The sequence below is a fragment of the Anomaloglossus baeobatrachus genome, chromosome 3 (genome assembly GCF_048569485.1).
Source record: "Anomaloglossus baeobatrachus isolate aAnoBae1 chromosome 3, aAnoBae1.hap1, whole genome shotgun sequence".
Lineage (NCBI taxonomy): Eukaryota > Metazoa > Chordata > Amphibia > Anura > Aromobatidae > Anomaloglossus > Anomaloglossus baeobatrachus.
In genome coordinates, this window is record NC_134355.1 from 664679686 (window position 1) to 664705237 (window position 25552).

The 25552-nt window shown below is 44.4% G+C and overlaps 1 protein-coding gene across 1 annotated transcript in view; it reads right to left on the reverse strand.

Annotated features, from left to right (window-relative positions):
• LOC142297395 (uncharacterized) overlaps positions 1–25552 on the reverse strand; it is a 189319-nt gene that overhangs the window by 13760 nt on the left and 150007 nt on the right. Inside the window, 3 exon segments of the mRNA XM_075341621.1 lie at positions 8835–9019; positions 17916–18057; positions 20199–20372. Coding sequence (XP_075197736.1) covers positions 8835–9019; positions 17916–18057; positions 20199–20372 — 501 coding nt within the window.

Below are 25552 nucleotides of genomic sequence, written 5' to 3' on the forward strand. Positions count from 1 at the left end.
CGTCATTTTTTTGGTGGGCAAAAAACTCCTGCATACTGTCCTGGATGGATGTAGAAAGAGGTTTTTTGCCCAGCTCACCTGTGTGATGGAAGCCAGTAATCCTGGGCTGTGCACGGAGAAGAGGTTTGGAGAGCCAGTCCATGTGCATTGAAATTGGTTGAAGGATTTCACCAGCACAAAACTCCAGGCATTTTGTTCTTTAAAATAAAAATTCCTTTATTTTCTTATCATTAAAAAGTCCATGCTATGGTGGTCAAGCCCATGTCTGACATGGGCTTGACCACCATAGCATGGACTTTTTAATGATAAGAAAATAAAGGAATTTTTATTTTAAAGAACAAAATGCCTGGAGTTTTGTGCTGGTGAAATCCTTCAACCAATTTCAATGTCCTGGATGGAGTATGCTGAGCCTTGTAGTTCTGCAGCTGCTGTCTGTCTGTATGGAGTATGCTTCATAGAAGCGCCATCATCTGGCGCTGTATCCAACTCTTCCAGCTGCCCTGGTGACGGGTGGCTCACTGGGTTATAATGGGGTTAGGGCTAGCTGTATATTATCAACTGGCCCTAAGCCCGAAATTCATGGTGTCACGCCAATATTAGACATGGCCCCCATGAATTTCTAGTACCGATAAAAAAAACCACAACACACAGAAAAATATTTTTATTATAAATAAAACACAACACAATTAGTGACTCCATCTTTATTGAAATAAAGAACCCCCCCTCCGCAGTAATCCTGGGTCAAGGGTCCTGCGCCGTCCCATCCGGATCCAATATCATCTGATCGGTTTGCTGGAAGGCAAAGCGATGAGATGATGTGTCAGGTTCAAGGGCCTGAATCACATGACACAGTAGCTGATTGTATAAACGGCTTTTATACAATCAGTTGATGCATCAGTGCAAAAAACCCCCCAAAAAACTACACACTTCTGTGCAGACTCCTGTCCGATGGCATCAGCTGATAGTTTAGCCGGCCAGGCGGTAAAAAGCCGGCCACACTGCTCGACTTATAGCGTCAGCTGATTCCGTCAGGTGACCACATCAGCTGATCATCGGCAGGTCTGTGAAAGAGAGAGAGAGAAAGAAGAGAGAGGGAAAGAAAGAGAGAGAAGAGAGAGAAGAGAGAGAGAGAAAGAGAGAAAGAAGAGAGAGAGAGAAAGAAAGAAAAAAGAGAGAGAGAGAAAGAAGAGAGAGAGAGAAAGCGAGAAAGAAGAGAAAGAAAGGAAGGAGAGAGAGAAGAGAGAGAAAGGAGAGAGAGAAAGTAGAGAGAGAGAAAAGAGAGAGAGAAAGGTGAGAGAAAGAGAAAGAGAGAGATAGTAGAGAGAAAGGAGAGAGAGAAAGGAGAGAGAAAGAGAAAGAGAGAGAGAAAGAGAGAGAAAGAAAAAGAGAGAGAGAGACAGAGAGAGAGGAGAGAGCAATGCAGACTTATTCCGTGAACTGCTCCGATTTTAGAGGTGTGTCCCATGGCTCACAGCTGATGTCCGGCTCCTCCCTTCAGTGCATAATTAAATTATAATTATAAATATATTATAAATATAATTTAAAATTAAAAAAAAATTAAAAAGTTCTTGACGAGGACTAGAACTCGCGACCTAATGCTTCTTAGGTGTGCGCTCTTTCCACTCAGCTATTGTCTCTAATGATAAATATAGGCAGTAATTTGGTAATCTTGAAGTCTGCATTGCTGAAGTCTCTGCTAACCGTGCGATTCCCTTCATTGCTACGTGGAGCTGATACAGAGCACTCGTGTTCTGTAGCAGAGCAGACAGTGTCGTGTGGATATGTCGGACCTGGAGGGGTATTTGTGGATTTTAATAAAATCGTGAAACAGGGTTTTTTTTTCTTTTATTTCAAATAAAGGATTTTTCGCTGTGTGTGTTTATTTACTTTCACTTTCAGGTTGATCACGGAAGGTGTCTCGGGGAGATGCCTTGCATGATTATTTCTTTATTATCTCGATTGCCACCGCACCAGGGCAATTCGGGATGAGCTGGGTAGAGTCCCCCGGGACTGTCGCATCTAATGGATGCGGCTATTCCGGGCGGCTGCTGGATGATATTGTTAGGGTGGTGGGCTCCCCATAATGCGGTGCTCCCCATCCTGACAATACCAGTCTCCAGCCATGTGGCTTTATCCTGGCTGGTATCAAATATGGGGGGGAACTCGCATTTTTTTTTTTTTATTTATTTATTTATTTTACTGCACGATATAATTAAAATTAAAAAAATAATAAAAAAAAAAAACGGCTGAGATTAGAACCTGCGACCTAATGCTTCATAGGCGAGCTCTCTATCCACTGAGCTATTGCCTCTATTGATAAAAATCGGCAGATTTTGTAATCTTGAAGTCTGCAGTGCTGACTGAAGTCTGCTGACAACGCGATTCACTTCATTGCTACGTGGAGCTGATACAGCGCGATGGTGTTCTACGGTGCTGCTGCATCTTCAGAGAGCAGAGCTGACAGAGTCGTGTGGATTACATCGGACCTGGAGGGGTATTTGGGGATTAATAGAGGGGTGAAACAGGGTGGTTTTTTGTCTTTTATTCCAAATAAAGGATTTTTTGCTGTGTGTGTTTATTTACTTTCACTTTCAGGTTGATCATGGAAGGTGTCTCGGGGAGTCGCCTGGCATGATTAACTCTTTATTACCTCGATTGCCACCGCACCGGGGCAATTCGGGATGAGCCGGGTAGAGTCCCCCGGGGCTGTCGCATCTAATGGATGCGGCTATTCCGGACGGCTGCTGATATTGTTAGGGTGGTGGGCTCCCGATAATGTGGTGCTCTCCATCCTGACAATACCAGCCTCCAGCCTTGTGGCTTTATCCTGGCTGGTATCAAATATGGGGGGAACTGCATTTTTTTTTTATTATTATTTATTTATTTTTTTTACTGCACGATATAGACCCGCCCGCTGGCGGCTATGATTGGTTGCAGTGAGACAGCTGTCACTCATCATGGCGGCGTGTCTGACTGCAACCAATCATGGGCGCTGGTGCGCGGAGAAAGCACGGAATACATGATTGAATAATGAAGCGGCAGCCATTTTCAAAAGAGGAAAAGACGCTGCAGATTTGTGACAGACGTGCAGCGAGACTCCCATGATCGGTGAGTAGGAAAGGGAGAGGGATTGTGCTGTTGACGCAGGACACATGCAGATAGCAACATGTGCACATAGCCTTACTGTGAAAAGCCACGTTTTTGGTGCTCGAACCATTCTCGACCCTAACTCGAACTGTCGAGCTTTTAGCAAAAAGCTCGAGTTCGAGTTCGAGCACCCCCCAAAAATCACTCGAACATGAAATTGGCAAACCTCGAATATCGCTCAACTCTACTCCTGACCTATCCTCTCGAGAGTAACTCCACAACTCACTGTCTCCTAACACTCCTGACCTCCCCTTAACCAACCCCCCAAGTGGCCAGCCCTATTCCCTTCAGGCTGTCCACTGGTGTGTCTGGTGCGTGTGGTGCAGAGTGTTTCTAGGATTTTGATTAGCTTGTTCTTAGTGACACCACAGGCCAGGGATCCGCAACCAAGGATGATTGGATACTGTGCAGAAGGGCAGATTGCACAATACCCTGTGACGACCTGATAGGCCAGGGCGTCACACATACAGGTAAGACTACTTTCACCATCCTATTACCTGTATGCCCATAGTAAGAGCTCAAAACGGTCAAGGGGGGGGAGTTTACATTCACTTTAAATGCTGCCAGAAAGAAAGTATTCAGATGCCCAAATAGTAGCGCTATATATTGGTCAAAAAACAATTCCATATAGTTGCATAAATAACAATGTTATACAATGTATCACCAGCACACAAAGTACAGAAAGTTCTAATTAGTGCCTAAATAGTAGTGCCACAAAATCCTTAAATATTGCCAACATACAGTTACCAATTAACATCTTCATGTGCTGTATTGGTTCGATACAATGTCTATAAAATAACTGTTAGCTATGGATTAAGATACAATTTTTCTATCCTGAGGTTGTTAATAATATATCAGAAGTTTGATGTTTTTTTTAAATGCATGTGCCAGTGAATTACAAGTACTGCCATATTCTGCATGCATATAAAACTATTATACTATAGCATATGCAAAAGTACTACTGATATACTGCAAACAATTAGTAGTGAAAACAATGATTGTGCACTTGTTCCACTCTTTTTATAGTGAGATTAAAGGTTCTACCATAAATCACAGCCTGACTGTACAAATGCAGCCTGGAATGTGTTTCATAGAACAAATAGTTTGTAGAACCAGCTGATGACCATAGGAAAAGATGTGATAACCATTGGTTTACTTCTTCCCAGCCCACTCTAGTTGATTGACAGTTCTCTCCCTATATACAAAAATGTTAATCATCTAGGGCAGTGCAAGGACAAGCTGTCCGGGGCCGCATTTGACTATGTATGTATCTTTTTATGGTCCCTGGTTGGTTCTTCATCCTATATTAAAGACATACCTGGCTGCAATTGTGCAGTCGGGCTCTGATCCATGCTGGAACAAACATAAGAAACAGCCCACCACAAGATGTAAGAAGAAGTGCGGTACTCGGATGATCTGGTCTGACTCCCAGGTGAAGAACAGGAAAGTTTACAGCAATTAGTCCCACATCCGCAGTAGATTAAAAAAACTACTTTAATGAAAAAATTAAATGAAAACTTCATGCAATCTCAAGACATAAACTACATCAATGCATTAGCCTCCGTATGAAACGAGATGTTTCTGCAAACAAATATCGCCCTCTGGATGTTGCAACATGCAGACAGGAACTGAAGAACAGAGTATGTGTTCCTCGAGAAAATTATTTGGAGAAGACACCAGATCAGGTGACAGTTGTGGCACAGTTGTATAATATGAAAAGCTGGGATGCTCAAAGAGGAGCGGAGTTGGCACCAAGACTTGAGAGAAGGCAAAAGTGTGAGCAGCAAAGTGGCCTTGTGGCCCCTCTCACTATAGAAGTACTTGAGACTAATATGAACAGTGGAAGAACCTGATTTCATTGGTCAAGTACTAAAGACTAAAAACCATGACTCATAGTTTGTTGGTCAAGCACCGAAGACTCCATATCAGGATCCAGGTTCTGCCGGTCAAGCACCAAAGACTGAATACTGAGCTTCAGGATTTTCCGGTCAAGCACCGAATACCCAATACTAAGCACTAGATGTCGCAGGTCAACCAGCAAAGAACGGACTTCTGATTACCGGACCCAGAAGATAGAAGTGCTGAGTGAGTCGGGCCCTTGAATCCTGTAAATACGTACAGTACAAAATGTAGGATGTTTCCAACTAGAATATGATTTATGCCTTAATGAGTTGTACCGTAGCCCCATTATGACCTGTGGGCTGATATACTGAGTAATTCCTACTTATACCGACTCATCCAGTTAGGGAGAAGTGGTGAACAGTTGTGGGTGACACCAGCGCTTCACTGACAGGATGGCTGGGGTTGGATAAACGCAAGATAATACTTGTTAATTAGAATCTTTTATTGCTGTGTGTAAGGGGGGGCTAGAAGAAGATACCTCATTCTTTGCCCCACGGCATCAGTACACCAATATACTGTAGCTATCTGCCAGAGGACCATGGCCAACAGGAACTGATCTGTAAGGAGTACATTTCCTTGATAGAAGGGTTAGAAGGGGATGCAAAGTCAGGTGACAACTGTGGCCCAGTAACAAAATATAAAAAGCTGGGCTGGCAGTGAGTAGGCAGAATTGGTGCCAAGATAACTAAGGGAGCAGATGTGTGCGTAGCAGGTCAGGCTTATGTTGTTTGAGGTGGAATCATCTGGAAGTGTACTAAGCCTAAAGGACCTCGAAGACTGCATACTATTGCCAGAGGAACCTGAAGACCGGGTATCATCGCTAAATGAACTTGAAGACCAAATACCATCACCAGAAGATACAGCAGACTGAATCCTGTTGCCTAAAGAACCCAAAGACCTAATACCATAGCCAGAGGAAAGTGAAAACTGAATATCGTCACCAGACACACTTGAAGACAGAATACTAAATATCATCACCAGAAAAGGATCCGACTACGTGTTCAAATGTAGAAGATTGGACATTGAGGACCAAAGTCAGAAAAACTAAGATTTGTTCTGGAGCAGAAAACCAAATGAGCAGGGCCATTACTTTCCACCTTGATGTATGGTACTGTGAGAGAGAATAGCTAATTACTAAGGTTAACGGTCAGTGTAGTGGATGTCAACATATTTCATTGAGTTAATCACTAGCGTAGATAGATTTATGAAGGTTTCCTTGTTTATTTGCATATTGTGACTATAAGCAGGGCGACACCAATGCTCCCTTGAAGGAAGGACCAGGATTAGGGTATTGTTAAAAGAATTTACTCTTAATATCATTCAGTGATTGCATATACCTGATCAGTTGAGTGTAACTGTAAAACATGCTAGCTGTAATTTGATTTGTTTGCTTCGAACTTATGTATTACTTTTTGCTTACCCATCCCACCTCTATCTCCCTGTTCCTGTGGTGTCCCTGAGGGTTCAGTCGCCACAGGGTACTGCACCTCATCAGAGGTGCAGTACTCATCCCGGGTAAGGAGGAGGTCGGTGCCGGTTCACAACATCCACAACCACACATAAGCCAGTTGCCCTCTGACCAGGACAGGGTTAGAGTAGGGTCATTTAGGTTGGTCACCATATCGTCTGGGGCCTCCCACCCACTAACTCTGGGGCTCAAGTGGGCGGGGTGACTGATCTGGGGAGAAGGAGCCTCGCAGACACTTAATCAGTCAAGTCACCACCGGGAACGAAGTGAATCGCAGTAGAATACAGTCGCTGAGGGGTCCCTAAGGATCGGTGCACATCTCAGGGTGCGGAGCTCTAGGCTGGTGGACACTTCAAGGCCTACCAGCAGAATCTGCTGGGCAGAGGATTTGAAGTCGTCTGGCCCACAACAGCGACCGGGGAAAAGCTGCATATGGAACTAGGAGCCGTGACCATAGGGCGGCCCATCAACAGACTTGCGCTGTCTGCTAGATGAGATGGGGAACATAACCACCCCAAAGGATAGAGGACCCTGTGTAGCTTCAAGTCACAGGGACTCACACAACAGAGAGCAGGGAGGAAGGACTCATGGAGTATCCCTCCGGTACCGGCCACCGAACTATTCGGGATCGTCTGGAGCCCATCACAGCGCAGTCTGGCAGTGCAACGGCAGGAGCAACTCAGTGAGTAAACATCTTAAACTGCAACCGCTGTGCCATCTGATCCTTCTCACGCCCCGCACTTCCCACACTGGGGTGGACTCTCAGCATCCTCCCAGGGGCCTAGCTCTGCCTGTGGAGAGCTACAACATCTGAGCTGCGTTATCATCCACCCCGCCTGAGAGAGACCCTGCGCAGCGGTGGCTCCCATTATAGCGGCATATCACAGGTGGCATCACGAAAGACTACTACTTCCTTTTATTACCACTACTCCTCCCCCCATCATTCTTGGTTGACAAAGCGGGATCACGGAGCTAGGCCAGGCTACTGTGACAACCCCAAACTCCCACAAACACCGGCCCGGGGACAAGTAACCCCCAAGACCCTGCGGGCGCGTCATCCTATCTAATAAATATCAACTGCAGTCACCACTGGGTCGTCTTTACTGCATGTTGCATTTCTAGCCTTAGGGGTACTTTGCACGCTGCAACATCGGTAACAATATGTTACCGACGCTGCAGCGATAGTCCCCGCCCCCCGTCGCAGGTGCGATATCTAGTGATAGCTGCCGTAGCGAATATTATTGCTACGGCAGCTTCACACGCACTCACCTCCCCTGCGACGTCGCTCTGGCCGGCGATCCGCCTCCTTATTAAGGGGGCGGGTCGTGCGGCGTCACAGTGACGTCACACGGCAGGCGACCAATAGAAGCGGAGGGGTGGAGCTGAGCGGGACGTAAACATCCCGCCCACCTCCTTCCTTCATCATAGTCGGCGTGAGCTGTGGGAAGCAGGTAAGGTGATGTTCCTCGCTCCTGCGGCTTTACACACAGCGATGTGTGCTGCCGCAGGAGCGAGGAACAACATCGTACCCTTGCTGCAGCTTAATTATGGTTTTCCCCGACCCTGCACCGATGATACGATTACGACGCTTTTGCGCTCGTTAATCGTATCATCTAGGATTTACACACTACGATGTCGGGAGCGACACGGAAGTGCGTCACTTTCGACATGACCCCACCGACATTGCACCTGCGATGTCGCAACGTGCAAAGTACCCCTTAGTTTTAAATATGAGTAAGATCTCACCTTTACATGTTTTAAATCACTGAACTTGTATTGATCTGCCTTCTGAAAGTCTTTTATATTATAGCTGAATTACATCATGTTACTGCTATCTCCCTATTGCTGTAAAATAAATATGTATTATAAGTCACCTCTGAGTTGCCTTTACTGCGTTGTTGCATTCTCGACTTAGATTTTGATAGTACAACAGTTGCTAAGTATGAATTAGATTTCTTATTATCTTTTTTGAGCACTTGATCTTGTAGAAGTAGATATTGGAAAAGAAATCTCATTCTGCCCCATAGTTCCATGAAGATGGTCATGGTTATAAAAACTGGATAATGCAAATGGTTATTTCAGGTTATCTTTTTTTCAGGAAGCTACAACTTCAGAGTGTGCTATAAGTTTTGTAATAGTTGAAAATCCCAGTACAGAAAGTCCATTTGTAACCTCAACCTAAAAAATGGAAAAAAATACATTGGGCCACATTTGATAATATCTGCTGATGAAATCAGGTGATTATCAGCAAAATTAATTGAGACAGATAATACGCCAGTGATCAACAATGTGTTAAAATATCAGCACTGTCACTTACTTTTGGAATAAAATATCCTTTAAAGGTGACATCTTTGGTTGTTTCATGACCCAGATTTAAAGGAACAATGTCGGAGAACCTCTGAATTTCATGAATTACTGCATTAGTAAAGGGCATTTGTCCTCGATGGCTGCACATGGGCTGCGCAGATCCAACAACTCTTGAAATCTCCTCCTGGACCTTCTCTAAGTAGGAAAACAATAATTTAGTGATAAATCAAGGTATTACAATCATCTTCTTAGTGTTTTTACAAAGCTTTAAAGCCCCATATTCATCAACGTTCACATTATAACAGACATTAATTAACGGGAACCTGTCTGGTCCAATATGCACCTAAAACCACAAGCAGTTCTGGGTGCATATTGCTAATCCCTGCCTTACCGTCACTGTATACACTAGCATAGATAAAGAGATCTTTAAAAAAGTCTTTATAAAGATCTTTTATCTTATGCTAATGAGCGGGGACTAGCCCCAAGAGCATTATATCCCCCCGACTAGCATGTTAGCACACCCACAGCAGTGTACTAACATGCTATTCAATGCAGTGTCACCAGCAGTGATGCATGTACCTACAGTATGTTTGCTTTGACCGTGCGTCTGAATGCCAGTCATGCACAGTGTGAAGCCGGGTGTATGCATCCCTGCTTCAGAGAGGTCTATTGCACATACCCGGAAGTGCCCGACATTCAGAAGCACGGTGACAGCAAACACAGGTACGCGCGTCATCACTGGTGCTTCTGCATTGAATAGGATGTTGGTACGCCCCTGCTGGTGTGCTAACATGGTAAGAGGGCGGACTAGTCAGGAGATATAACACCCTTGGGACTAGTTCCCGCGCTAATTAGCATTAGATAAAAGATGTTTAGAAATACTTTTTCTAAAGATCTCTTTATCTTTGCTAGCGTATATGTAGCACCCACGGGGCAGGGGTTAAATGACTCGTCGCTGGGCTGGTTGTTGTGAATGTCAGTTATGCTGTTGCTGCTGTGAGTCTCCCTCTTGTGGCCAGGAATGGTTTTGACAAAGACCATGTGTTCTTGAGCAATGACCGTTTCCATTGCTAACTCTCTGCCTATTTAAACCTTGGTCTCTTGGCAGTCTGAGCTGGTTATCATTGTCTTGTAGCTCACCTGCCTTTTCATCTTGCTTCTGACCACATCTACCCCAAATAAGTGCTTGGTTCTTTCTTAGTTGTTTTATTCTTTTTGTTCTTATCTGGGTTTGTCATTTACTGTGGTTATTGTCAGTTTATTTGCATGCAGGAATCTTCCCTCTTTGTTGCTTAGCTGGGAAGCTCCCTGCAGCTATGTTTGGAGTTTTGCTCCTATAAGTTCATGTGTTTGTTTCTTCTTGAATTTGTAATTGTTCCTGTTTTTCTGTTCATTGGTTTGCCAATAGCGCCTGATATAGGACGGAGCACAGATCGTTCGATCTGAGGACCTTTTTGTACTATCAGGAATTTGGGATTTTGTAGGGTTTTTCTCTGGCCACCATCAGCCCCTTTCCTATCCTTTCCTATTTAGTTAGTGGGGCCTCACCTTTTCTAATCCTATCCTCCATCTGTGTATTGTATTTTCCTATATTACTGTAGTCTTTGAATGTGGGGGGCTTGCTATACCTTTGGGGGTCTACTTTGAGGCAGAGAGTTATTCATCCTTCCTTCCTTTAGGATAGCTAGTTTCTCTGGCTGGGTTTGCGGTGCATAGGACGTTAGTTCACTCCTAAGCTACTTCTAGTGTTGATGGTTAGTAAGGAAATGGCGGCCAGATTAGTTGACAATGCTCTTGTCACCTTTTTGCCAATGATACATTGTGATCTTCCATAGTTCCGGATCATAACAGCTGGTGTTGTTGAGTCTGGGATGTCACGGGTGGCCCTACCTGGCTTTGTGGCCCCAAGGTGTACACCAAAAGGAGGTTGAAAGATGGGATGGGGATGTTGGGAGTAGTGGTTGTTTCGTGACACCACCTGCGGTATGCGACCAGGGATTAGCCGCTGCTGCGGTCGCTGTCCTCTGGGGCAGATGGTGTCGAAGCTAGGATAGTTCAGCTTCCCACAGGTGAAGCTAGACCCCAAGGAGGATGATGGAGGTGGCAGTCTATGGTGGTGTACACTGGGGTGCAGGACTGAGGATGCCGACAGTAACTGGACAACACAGGCCAGTAGTCTTTTTTACCTTTTACTGGTCAGTTGTTTTGGTCCCGCAGTTAGTGGTCCAGTCAGCCTGGGAGCAGTGGGGAATCTCTCCTCGCCAGGTGGGATGGAGCCCTTCTTTAATGCGCCCTGTGTGTGGGTCACTGTGGCCTGAAGCAGCACAGTGTCCCCTCTTTGTAGATATAGTATGTCTTGCCCCCTGTGGCAGGCAGCGTGAGCCGGATGTGGGGCCCGCCTTTATTTCTGCGGCCCCGGGCTCTATTGTGCTACTTCACCTTGGGAGTCTCTGATGGGCCAGGAGATGTGGAATTTCCTACCTTCCGAGTTTACTGCTGGGCCATTAGCACCCGACAGTCGAGGACCCTAGTGTCCTGATTTCAGCGTTCGGTCCTGGAAAGCTTGCAGACAGCTCTCAAACAGCAACCATTCTCTTTTTGTGCTACACAAGTTCTAAAGTCCCTCTTCCTGTCTCCCTGTCTAACCCCTCCCGAGCCCAGAATACACAGGGAAGCTCGCCCCAACCAAGAATTAAGCTCTACCTTCTGGCCTGAGTTAGTAAGTGTTGTGTGTGATTGAACCTGACATGGAGATCTTCCCGCTGCTTCCAGGCATAGCATTGCCCCCCTGGTGAGGAGAACAACACCACTGTGGCTCCCATGACCACTGGGGTGCCACATATACATGGACGGTTAGGCAGGGATCAGCAATATCCACCCAGAACTGCTTGTGGCTCTGAGTGCATATTGCACCTGACAGGATCCCTTTAAACTAATAATTATTTATGCTTAAATTGATGTAGCTAGTGATTTGGATCCATGCTGAAGTTAAACGATCATTTGAGAAAAGAGAAGGGAATTTGTCATAGGACACAGGAATACTGGTGCAGTAGATTTTTGCAGCTGAAATAAATTATTTTGAATAGACATTCCATATTCCTTGTGATCAAAAGGCACATAGTAGGAAATATTTCAGGGAAAGTAGATGTAGAGAGTGTTTGCACTACACCCATTCCTACAGTGTTTTATTCTATACTATGCTATGCTGTGTTTTATGCTGAATATATTGTATATATGTGGAAGCTTATAGGGAATGTGATAAGAAGTGCAACTGCTAGAGGATGTGATTTCTCAATGTAGCAGAGCCGGAACTATGTAATAGCCAGCGCCACCTAGCAAACAAGAATCCAGTGTAGAAATGTTTTATTGCATAATGTGTACTGTATTATACCTTTATTAATTATTAAATATATTAGCCCAGTAATCTGGGGGGTATAGATTTTATAGATGTAGTAGTGTTAGAAACTCCTGGTTGTAAAGGAGCTTAGAGCAAGGTGGGAAGAGTAACAGATGGCCAGTGGGTTAGTTAATGAGACAGGCCTTGTGAGGTCCCAGTTCTGCAGTGGGATCCCTAGTGTCAGTATGTAGCCTTTTTTGTGCCCGTCCGTAAACCCGGAGGTATCCTGCAAGGGTCCGGAACCTATGGCTCACTTCGGGATGGACTTACAAGAGTCCAGGGACTAGACGGCCATCAGAGAAGAGAACCTTGGATGGGCCAAAGGAAGTAAAGTGACTAGAAGCCATCAGGGGCAGTGAGAGGACCATGGGTAGCCGTAAAGAGAAGAGCAGGAAGAGGAGGCCTAGGTCTGACTGCTAGAGGACTAGGTGACAGCTAGCAGGATTGGAAAGTAAGAGTACTCCAGGAGAAATCAGCAGCAGGACAATAGAAGCATGGCCATGTCTGTCATGAACGTGGAAGATCAAATAAACTGTTCCATGTTGATTTGCCTAGAGAACCCTAGGTGTCATGTGTCTATGTGCAACATCAATGATAGGAACCAGCTGTAGGGTGGTGGAAGATTCCCTGAAGAGAACCGTAAGTGTCGCACACCACACCCAAAGCGGTTTGCAAACAATGATTCTCTCTAGCAAAGGAGTGCAAAGCCCGTAAGTGGGGTTGAGAGCAGGGTCATTCCCTGCACATCCTGTCAAGACAGACTATGTGTAAGATGCCTGAGATAGACAAGTTACGAGTCATGGGAATAAAGATGGCAGGATATGGCCTAAAGCCAAAGGTCGGCCACGTCCGTCATGCGTGGCACCATGAAAAAGAGCGTGAAGCATTACCCTGTGTGCTCAGAAGCTGGGGACTAAGAAACCCCCTATGTTCAGTGGTGCTAGCCTCTGACGGGTGCACCAGAGAGAGCGCCAACTCTTCCAAGGAAGCTGATGCGGAATGAATGGTAGCTTTTGTCGCGGGCGGGGAGGAGGGTGTCAGCACACCGCGCTCACCCCTTCTGCTCGGGTCCGGCGGCTGCCGCTGCTCAGTGGTGGCTCAAGCTGTGGGCCGGATCCCGGGGGTTTCTCGAGCGGCGCTCCTCGCCCGTGAGTGAAAGGGGGGAATTTGGGGTGTTGGGATAATGTCCGTGACGCCACCCACGGTTGTGGTGATTTGTAGCACCACCGCTGCTCAATATGGGGCTCCCGGGGATGGTGATGCGGAGCAGCCAGGTGTTGTGTTGCCCCTCTGTGGGTAGGGGTTGGTGATCCCGGGGCCCGGTGATGGAGCGCAGGGTGCAGGGCCTGGTGGGCGCAGGGACGCGGGGGCAGCGCTGTGCCTTGCGGCACTGTGGTACTCACTCAGCCTGAGACAGTGACACAGTCCTTGGTAAACAAACGGCTGGTTGGTCGGTCCCACGGATGGCTGCACTTGCTCACCCAGTCGGTAGTGGTGATGTCCCTTTTCCTTGCACCTAATGTTGTCTGTTGGTCGCGATGGGTTCCCACCGGTAACCCGCTCCCCGGCTTCAAGCTGGGCCGGAGGAGCTCTACTCTTTGCCCGCAGGCGCTGGCCCTCAGAAACTGGTGCCCTGGCGGTGGCGGTGTCTCTGTTGTACAGGTTGGGCTGTTGCCTTCAATCGGGACTTGGTTGTTGGGGGATCTACGTCCCCTTCACTGACGGATTTGGCAAATTTGGCGACTCCCAGCCTTGCCGGGGTCCGAGAGGCCCCTGCCCTGGTGCTGACTGTCCTTTGGTACGCTGCTCCAGACCGCCGGGTCACTACCCGTCCGCGGCCCTTCCAGGAACTTCCAAACGGCCACCCCTTCAGACAATCACCACTGTTGCTGACCTTGCTGACCCTGTCCTGCACACAGCTGGACACACTTCAAGCTTTCCTTCTGTAACTGTTCTCACTTTCCTTCAGCTCCTCTTACTCCTCCTTTACCACTTCCACTTCGCTTCACTACTTTCACTTCCTTAGCTCATCTTAGCTGTTTACTCCTTCACCTCCCTAGCTTAACTCTCCTCAAGCTCTTCCCTGAGCTGACTCTCTCTGACTCCTTCCACTACCTCCTCCAAACTCTATCTGCCTGGTTTCTTCCCGCCTCCAGAGCTGTGTCCTCCTCGGTGGGCGGAGCCAACCGCCTGGCCCACCCCCTGGTGTGAACCCCAGCCTCTGAAGGAAGGCAACAAGGATTTTGTTTAGCTTTGGTGTTCCTAACTGGGATGTAGGGTGTGATGGTGCAGTGACCTGTGACCCCTGGCTTGCCCAGGGCGTCACACTTTGAAGAAACAGAAGGATGAACTGAAAGAAGCCCCACCCTGGAGGATCTGGTCTGGAAAATGGAGACTTCCCAAACAGCATATGCTAACACCATAAACAGAGCAGGCACTGGGAGGGGTTGGTAAATTCATGGCAGAGGTTCAGTTGATAGAGGAGATGCGGGGGACGAGCCACCTGGTCATGAAGACCACGATGTGAGAGCCAAGGTATAATAGCTGCTAAGCGACTTAGCAGGCTGAATTGTTGTGGAAGCGAAATACCAGTGGGCCCAGCGACAGTGGGACTCGGAACTGAGGCAGTCGCCCACAGCCAGGTATCAACAGCTGGCCACTGTGGAATAGGTGGCCTCCTTCAATTCATGGTGAGGTCATGGACTCTTCATTTAGGGTGGGATGCAGGATTAGCTCTTTGTTGAGAGGGCACAGTAAAATGCGACCATCTACTCTGGGCCGATAGTCCCTTTGCAAAGGGTTTTGGGAGGTTTTCCTGAATATAGAAAGACCCCAAAGTACTTTTATGACTCACGTTCTGCGAGAAGAGTTTACGTTTGAGGGAGAGGTTTACTGCTTTCATTTTGCAAGGGACGGAGCTGAGTAAAAGGGCCGCCACACAGGTGGGGCCACAATTCCTGGGGGGCAGTTAGAATGCCAGATCCCAATGCCCCCAGTTGTGTTTATTGCACCCTAAGTAAAGATAAGTGAACCCTCTGTTGGCTCGGTTTGCTAGCAGCAAATGAACTGAGCCTCCACGTGTCTGAACCTTGCCCGAGAAGATTCGGAAATAATGATTGGCAATTTGAGTCACCGTCTATACACAGCCAGCCATAAGCAGATCACTTCCATGGGAGGGTGTGAGGGCATTTTCAATATTTTTGGGGTGGTTGCACACTACATGTGATCACGCTGTTATTACCCCCAGTGTGAGCCGTTCAAACACTGCAAGTGGCTCGCACAAAGGTGAGCACCAAGTATACCTGTGCACAATGATGCTTGTGTGAGTTAAGTTTGCGTGTAAAGCATTCAAACTCTGAACTCCGAGCCCTATTTTATTAGTTGGTGCTCAGTTCCAAAACCAAACCTCAAGTTCGCTCATCTCTAACCCTAAGTACTGGACTGTTCTGCGTTCTATAGGGACCGGTCTGGAGATCCGGCCCCCAAAATTGACCCTGAGGTACTGTTTTTGTTCATCCCCCCCTTCCTTAATAGTATTGCATTTGTTGTGCTCTGCTCTGCTGGAAATGTTGAACTGTGAGCAGGTGACAAAACAAATCATGGCCTGCAACGCAGACAGTGCCATAGCACCTTCTTGCCCAAGGACTTTGCTTTTGGCCAGAGGACATTGCTTCTTGCCCCAATGACTTTACCCTTGACACAAGGACATTACCTCTTTGTCCCAAAGACATTACCCTCTTCTCCAAGGACTTTGCCCACATGGGATCCTACCCAGACCTGGTGCTTAGGGACACTGTTAGTTTTTCATCTGGGACTTGTATCCGCAGATCACAACTAGATCTGAAGAAGCAAGGGCGCATGCACGACCCTCAGAGGAACAAGACTAGATAATGCAGGCTTCAGAAACATGTTGCCGGAGATAAGCGCTATGTGCAGGCGCCAACTCCGACACCATGTTACTTAATAGAAAAATTTGCATAGAGCCAGAGTGAGGGAGGATCAGGCAGCTGGGGGGGGGGAATCCATGTGCATAATCGGCCCGGATATTATCAGCAGAGGTGTAACTGTCAGTCAAAAAGATGATACATTTTTAAACTTCACAAACTTGGATTTCAAAGTCTAAACATCCGAGCTGCCCACTAATGGTATGTACACAATGTGCCTGATAGTGCCAGTCCTGCACTGGCTTTACCTTATATATGAAAATCCTGATGTTTGGTTCCCTTTAAAGGGAGTCCATCAGCAGATTTTTGCTATGTAATCAGAAGATATCATGCTGTAGAGCAGGGGTCCCCAACTCCAGTCCTCAAGGGCCACCAACATTGCATGTTTTCAGGGTTTCCTTAGTATTGCACAGGTGATAATTTAATCACCTGCAAAGGTGATCATTCCAACACCCATGCAATGCTAAGGAAATCCTAAAAACATGCACTGTTGGTGGCCCTTGATATCATGCTGTAGAGCAGGGGTCCCCAACTCCAGTCGTTGGGGAACTCTGCTGTAGAGATTAACACAGAGATTTCAGTGATGCGTCCCTAGGAAAGGCCTAATGCTAGCCATTCTGGCAGATTCCAGAAAAACTCCAGCCTTTGCAATTAGAGGTAGTCTGTCAGCAGGTTATCACTATGTAATATGAAGATATCATGCTGTAGAGGTTAACATAGAGATTTCAGTGATGCGTCCCTAGGAAAGGCCTAGTGTTAGCCATTCTGGCAGATTCCAGAAAAACTCCAGCCTTTGCAATTAGAGGTAGTCTGTCAGCTGTTTTTTGTCATGTAATTTGAAGATATCATGCTGCAGAGGTTAAGACAGAGTTTTCAGCTATGTGTCTTTTATCACACTGTGTGCGGTTGTTTATCTGTATTTTTTGTTGTAGCGTTAGCAGATTATAATTGCTGGACTAGGTCAGCTAGAGATCACCTAGTGCGGCACACCCCTGCTGTTATTAGCAGCTTACTGTCTATAGACTTTCTGCATTCAGAGGCTGGTGTGGGTGAGGACAACTTTCTCAGCTCTGTTGCATTGCTAAAACTAAAAACTCTGATTGTGTAAGAACCGCTGTACCCAGTAAACTAAGTGATACATCGTTGCATTCAGGGTCTCTTTTCCTACGTCATGCCGCTTTCAGATCAGATAGAAAAAACTTGTTGACATATTCCCTTTAAACTCCTGTGCAGGAATCTGGTCCACTTGGATGCTCCCAAAAAAGCCCTGCTGGCCGGAGACATGAACCAGACAGTAGTAAAGGTAGTCATGTCTAAGCCAGGGGAGAAAGTAGGATATAAAATCAAAACATTAAGAAATCAAATAGGCAAAGTAAGAGCAGATGGCACAAGACTGAACCAAAGAAACAAGTGATAACTGGTAGGAGTCAGAGATAAAGGTTCAAACAGATGACAGTCCTGCCGAGGTCTCTTAGAATGGAGCCAGGAATAAACCCGTTCGCTCCAGAAACTTTGCAGCACCAAAAGATCAAGGAATTAAATAGGGAGAATACTGGATGTTACAACATTTGCAATTTCAAATACATCAAAAAAACTTGACCATCTCTATTGGCTAGTATATTTTTTGGTCCTGTAACTTCAAGCATACATCAAATCCAAAATTACAATGATACTCTCACATTTTACTCAGTCTCAATCAGTAAAATAGTGTGATATCAGCCACATGAAACACATTTTCCTTGACTTGTACCTTGGAGTTTTGGATATTTTATCATCAGTATAAGTCCCCAGCGGAGCGTAGTCGATGTTGTCTCCATTCCTGCAGAAAACAAGTTTCTTATGATTTGTGTTAGATTATCATTCTGGAAATATGATTTGGGGTTTCCTGATTCCTAAAAAGAAATCCATTCATATAGTGAGTAATCAGCATCAAGTTTCTTCTACAACAATATGCAAATTGCCTCTTAAGAGAGGAAGAGGACTTAGGCGGGCTTTGCACACTACGACATCGCAGGTGCGATGTCGGTGGGGTAAAATTGAAAATGACGCACTTCCGGCATCGCATGCGACATCGTAGTGTGTAAATCCTAGATGATACGATTAACGAGCGCAAAATCGTCGTAATCGTATCATCGGTGCAGCGTCGGCGTAATCCATAATTACGCTGACGTGACGGTCCGATGTTGTTCCTCGTTCCTGCGGCAGCACACATCGCTGTGTGTGAAGCCGCAGGAGCGAGGAACATCTCCTACCGGCATCACTGCAGCTTCCGTAGGATATGCGGAAGGAAGGAGGTGGGCGGGATGTTTACATCCTGCTCATCTTCGCCCCTCCGCCGCTATTGGCCGCCTGCCGTGTGACGTCGCTATGACGCTGCACGACCCGCCCCCTTAGGAAGGAAGCGGGTCGCCGGCCAGAGCGACGGTCGCAGGGCAGGTGAGTGCATGTGAAGCTGGCGTAGCGATAATTTTCGCTACGCCAGCTATCACACGATATTGCACCTGCGATGGGGGCGGGGACTATCGCGTGCGACATCACAGCATCGGCTTGCGATGTTGCAACGTGCAAAGCCGCCCATAAACTCTAAAGCCTAAGCCACACGGCATGAAAATCGGAGCAAGTGGAATGCGATAAAACATTGCATTCCACTCGGACCAATATTAGCCTGTGTGTCAGCACACATGAGCAATTATTTTCTCAGCCCTAATCAGACCGAGAAAATAGTCGCAGAATGCTGTGACTGTAATGCGATCATAGATTCTCTCGCACCCATTCAAGTTTATGGGGAGAGAGAAAAATCGCACTGCACTCGCAGTACACCGGTGTAATGCGAGTGCAGGGCGAGAATAGCAAAAGCCGGCAACGGAGAAGAGAGGAAGATAAATCCCTCCCTCCCCTCCGCAGCACCGGCCCGTCCCTCCTCAGCACTGGCCTGCCCCTCATCATAGGGGGCCCGCCCCCCGCAGCTGTGGTCCGATCACACAGTCGGACCTCAGTCGCAGTGGCACTCCCATGACACTCGGCTCCTGCTGTGCTGCCAGCATGAGCCGAGTATCATGAAAAGATCATAGTAGTGCCCCGTCTGGCCCTGGCCTAATGCCACCTATTAGATGTAACAATCCTAAATATCAACATTGACACTATAACAAGCCTTGCCCCAGGACTTAGGATAAAAGCTGAAACAGAATCCTAATTTGCACACGTGTTTCAGGATTTTGCACCTCATCAGTGCAAAGCAGGAAATCTGATTTGGCTTTATGAGAGGCTTCTGGCTGGGTGTCATGTACTGTCGGACACCTGTGACACTGGGATCTAATGGGTAATGTTTCTCCTTGTGGAAAATATTATATCTGGCATATTGGTGCACAATGACAAAACACTATGGGTACGCTTGGGATCTCCTAGTTGGGTCTCCTTCTTGTGTGTTTCCTGTAGCAGTAGAACTCGCAGACTGGCAGGCATGCAGCTACCTTGCACTCATCTACCTCTCTTACTATCCTTAAATGTGTCTACCAATATCAGTCTATGAAGCTAATGTTGGTGCCACCTGAGTGTGGCTGAGCAGAAGAGCAGTTTGAGCTGTAGTATGAGATATGAGGGCTCCCAACCCTCCAGACGTATCCCTGTCACTAATCCACCTCAATGTTTCTTATGCTAATAGTCTAGGAAGCTAATGGCTGTACCACAACAGTGAGGCTCCACTATAAAATGGTTTGAGCTATTTTCCCAGCTTTAGCCCCCCTAACAGTGTTGGCTATGCCTTTGTTTTTGACTCTCATTGAACTCAATTAGGTTCGGATATGTTCGTCAAGACGCTCGGTGAACACAGGTGAAGTCAACGGACATAAACCATAAACCATAAACTTGAGATGAGCGAACCTCCCATGGTTCGATTCGAACCATGGGAGGTTTGCTCATCTCTAGTTGTCAGTATTGCTGCTACAAGACAGGGCTTGACAGTGGGATTGAGGACCAATTGGGGACCTTGTGTGGAAACATACGTTACCACCATTAAGAGCGTTTAAACAGTTACCTCTTTTTGTCTTACAAGGAATGCATCAATTAGACTTCTTTGGTCATTTTCATCCAAGTTTTTCAGATGCTCTACAAATGTTCTTCTGATAAAGCCACGGAGTTCTTTCACATTTTTTAAAATTGTTTTATGGCTACCAGGGAAAAACGCGAGGAACGGAAACATATTAAAGAGCTGTTGAAATAATAAAAATAAATAATAGGATTAATTTCTTATTTACCGTCTTACTATCTAGTACGGCACACTAGCTCCTAATAAAAGATGATTTATACAATCTTAGTGCAGTGGGAGCCTAAAAAGCTAGCAAAGGACTGGTGGGGAGCTGCCATCATAAGAGCAGGTGGGGGGGGCTGTAAAGTTTGATTATTTTAGTATTTTCAACTATTTGCTATCCCATATAATTACATAATTACATAATTATAATTACAAAATGGCAGCCAGTTTGAAGTAATTTTTTTGGATTAGCAAATATAAAGTTTCCCAAATCTTTATTCAGTACAATCTGCAAATTTTGAGAAATTCCAAAAAATTCAATCTTTTCAATTTAAGTGACAATCATAATAAACATACAGGTGCAACTCAATAAATTAGAATATCATCAAAAAGTTAATATATTTCAGTAAGTCAATACAAAAAGGGAAACGCATATATTATATACAGTCATATAAAAAAGTTTGGGCACCCCTATTAATGTTAACCGTTTTTCTTTATAACAATTTGGGTTTTTGCAGCAGCTATTTCAGTTTCATATATCTAATAACTGATGGACTGAGTAATATTTCTGGATTGAAATGAGGTTTATTGTACTAACAGAAAATGTGCAATCCGCATTTAAACAAAATTTGACCGGTGCAAAAGTATGGGCACCCTTATCAATTTCTTGATTTGAACACTACTAACTACTTTTTACTGACTTATTAAAGCACTAAATTGTTTTTGTAACCTCATTGAGCTTTGAACTTCATAAGCAGGTGTATCCAATCATGAGAAAAGGTATTTAAGGTGGCCACTTTCAAGTTGTTCTCCTATTTGAATCTCCTATGAAGAGTGGCATCATGGGCTCCTCAAAACAACTCTCAAATGATCTGAAAACAAAGATTATTCAACATAGTTGTTCAGGGGAAGGATACAAAAAGTTGTCTCAGAGATTTAAACTGTCAGTTTCCACTGTGAGGAACATAGTAAGGAAATGGAAGAACTCAGGTACAGTTCTTGTTAAGCCCACAAGTGGCAGGCAAGAAAAATATCAGAAAGGCAGAGAAGAAGAATGGTGAGAACAGTCAAGGACAATCCACAGACCACCTCCAAAGACCTGCAGCATCATCTTGCTGCAGATGGTGTCAATGTGCATCAGTCAACAATACAGCGCACGTTGCACAAGGAGAAGCTGTATGGGAGAGTGATGCGAAAGAAGCCATTTCTGCAAGCACGCCACAAACAGAGTCGCCTGAGGTATGCAAAAGCACATTTGGACAAGCCAGTTACATTTTGGAAGAAGGTCCTGTGGACTGATGAAACAAAGATTGAGTTGTTTGGTCATATAAAAAGGCGTTATGCACGGAGGCAAAAAAACACAGCATTCCAAGGAAAGCACTTGCTACCCACAGTAAAATTTGGTGGAGGTTCCATCATGCTTTGGGGCTGTGTGGCCAATGCCGCCACCGGGAATCTTGTTAAAGTTGAGGGTCGCATGGATTCAACTCAGTATCAGCAGATTCTTGACAATAATGTGCAAGAATCAGTGACGAAGTTGAAAATTACGCAGGGGATGGATATTTCAGCAAGACAATGATCCAAAACACCACTCCAAATCTACTCAGGCATTCATGCAGAGGAACAATTACAATGTTCTGGAATGGCCATCCCAGTCCCCAGACCTGAATATCATTGAACATCTGTGGGATGAGTTGAAGCGGCTGTCCATGCTCGGCGACCATCAAACTTAACTGAACTGGAATTGTTTTGTAAACAGGAATGGTCAAATATACCTTCATCCAGGATCCAGGTACTCATTAAAAGCTACAGGAAGCGACTAGAGGCTGTGATTTCTGCAAAAGGAGGATCTACAGAATATTAATGTCCCTTTTATGTTGAGGTGCCGATACTTTTGCACCGGTCAATTTTGTTTAAATGCAGATTGCACATTTTCTGTTAGTACAATAAACCTCATTTCAATCCAGAAATATATCTCAGTCCATCAGTTATTAGATATATGAAACTGAAATAGCTGTTGCAAAAACCCAAATTGTTATAAAGAAAAAAGGTTAACATTCATAGGGGTGCCCAAACTTTTTCATATGACTGTAGAGTCATTACACACAGAGGGATCTATTCTTATATATTATATAGAGTCATTACACACAGAGGGATCTATTCCTATATATTATATAGAGTCATTATACACTGAGGGATCTATTCTTATATATTATATAGAGTCATTACACACAGAGGGATCTATTTATATAATATATAGAGTCATTACACACAAAGGAATCTATTCCTATTTATTATATAGAGTCATTACACACAGTGATCTATTCCTATATATTATATAAAGTCATTAAACACAGAGTGATTTATTCCTATATATTATATAGAGTCATTACACACAGAGGGATCAATTACTATATATTACATAACAGTCATTACACACAGAGGGATCTATTTCTATATATTATATAGTCATTACACACAGAGGGATCTATTTCTATATATTATATAGAGTCATTACACACACAGGGATCTATTCATATATGTTATATAGAGTCATTACACACAGATGGGTCTATTTCAATTGTTTATTTTAGTTAATGTTGATGATTATGGCTTACAGTCAATGAAAACCCAAAAGTCATTATCTCAGAAAATTAGAAAAATTAACAAAAAACAACTGCAAAGACTTCCTGAGCATTTAAAATAGTCCCGTAGTCTGGTTCAGTAGGCTACACAATCATGGGGAAGTCTGCTGACTTGACAGATGTCCAGAAGGCAGTCACTGACACACTCCACAAGTGTGAGGGTCAGCCACAAAAGGTCATTGCTAAAGAAGCTGGATGTTCACAGAGTGCTGTATCCAAGCATAATAATGGAAAGTTGAGTGGAAGGAAAAAGTGTGGTAGAAAAAGGTTCACAATAGCAGCAACCTTGATAGAATTGTTAAGAAAAGGCCATTCCAAAATATGGGGGAGATTCACAAAGAATTGTCTGCTGCTGGAGTCAGTGCTTCAAGAGCCACCACACACAGAAGTATCCAGGACATGGGCTACAAGTGTCGCATTCCTTGTGTCAGGCCAGTCATGAGCAATAGACAAAGCCAGAAGCGTCTTACCTGGGCCAAGGAGAAAAAGAACTGGACTGTTCTCAGTGTCCAAGGTGTTGTCTTCAGATGAAAGTAAATTTTGCATTTCATTTGGAAATCGCGGTCCCAGAGTCTGGAGGAAGAGTGGAGAGGCCACAATCCAAGCTGCTGAGGTCTAGTGTGAAGTTTCCACAATCAGTGATGGTTTGGGGAGCCATGTCATCTGCTGGTGTAGCTCCACTGTGTTTTATCAAGACCAAAGTCAGTGCAGCCGTCTACCAGGAAATTTTACAGCACTTCATGCTTCCCTCTGCCGACAAGCTTTTTGGAGATGGAAATTTCATTTTCTAGCAGGACTTGGCACCTGTCCACACTGCCAAAAGTACCAATACCTGGTTTACTAACCACTGTATCACTGTGCTTGATTGACCAGCAAACTCGCCTGACCTAAACCCCATAAAGAATCTATGAGAGACACCAGAGCCAACAATGCAGACGAGCGGAAGGCGGCTATCAAAGCAACCTGGGCTTCCATAACACCTCAGCAGTGCCTCAGGCTGATCGCCTCCATGCCACATTGCCGCATTGATGCAGTAATTCAGACAAAATGACCCAACCAAATATTGAGGCATTTACTGTACAGACTTTTCAGTAGGCGAAAACATTTCTGAGTGTAAAATAATTTTTTCAGTTGGTCTTATATAATATTCTAATTTTCTGAGATAATGACTTTTGACTTTTCATTGGCAGTAAGCCATAATCATCAACATTAACAGAAATAAACACTGAAATAGATCCCTCTGTGTGTAATGACTATATAATATATAGAAATAGATCCCTCTGTGTGTAATGACTCTATATAAAATATATAGGAATAGATCCCTCTGTGTGTAATGACTCTATATATAATATATAGGAATAGATCCTTCTGTGTGTAATGACTATATAATATATAGAAATAGATCCCTCTGTGTGTAATGATTCTATATAAAATATATAGGAATAGATCCCTCTGTGTGTAATAACTATATATAATATATAGAAATAGATCCTTCTGTGTGTAATGACTATGTAATCTATAGGAATAGATCCCTCGGTGTGTAATGACTATGTAATATATAGGAATAGATCCCTCTGTGTGTAATGACTATATAATATATAGGAATAGATCCCTCTGTGTGTAATGACTATATATAATATATAGGAATAGATCCCTCTGTGGGTAATGACTCTATATAATATGTAGGAATAGCTCCCTCTGTGTGTAATGACTCTATATAATATATAGGAATATATCCCTCTGTGTGTAATGACTCTATATAATATATAGGAATATATCCCTCTGTGTGTAATGACTCTATATAATATATATGAATAGATCCCTCTGTGTGTAATGATTCTATATAATTCTATATAATATATATAGGAATAGATCCCTCTGTGTGTAATGATTCTATATAATATATAGGAATAGATCCCTCTGTGTGTAATGACTATATAATATATAGGAATATATCCCTCTGTGTGTAATGACTCTATATAATATATAGGAATAGATCCCTCTGTGTGTAATGACTCTATATAATATATAGGAATAGATCCCTCTGTGTGTAATGACTCTATATAATATATAGGAATATATCCCTCTGTGTGTAATGACTCTATATAATATATAGGAATAGATCCCTCTGTGTGTAATGACTCTATATAATATATAGGAATAGATCCATCTGTGTGTAATGACTATATAATATATAGGAATATATCCCTCTGTGTGTAATGACTCTATATAATATATAGGAATAGATCCCTCTGTGTGTAATGACTCTATATAACATATAGGAATAGATCCCTCTGTGTGTAATGACTCTATATAATATATAGGAATATATCCCTCTGTGTGTAATGACTCTATATAATATATAGGAATAGATCCCTCTGTGTGTAATGACTCTATATAATATATAGGAATAGATCCCTCTGTGTGTAATGACTCTATATAATATATGTTTTTCCCTTTTGTATTGAATTACTGAAATTAATTAACTTTTTGATG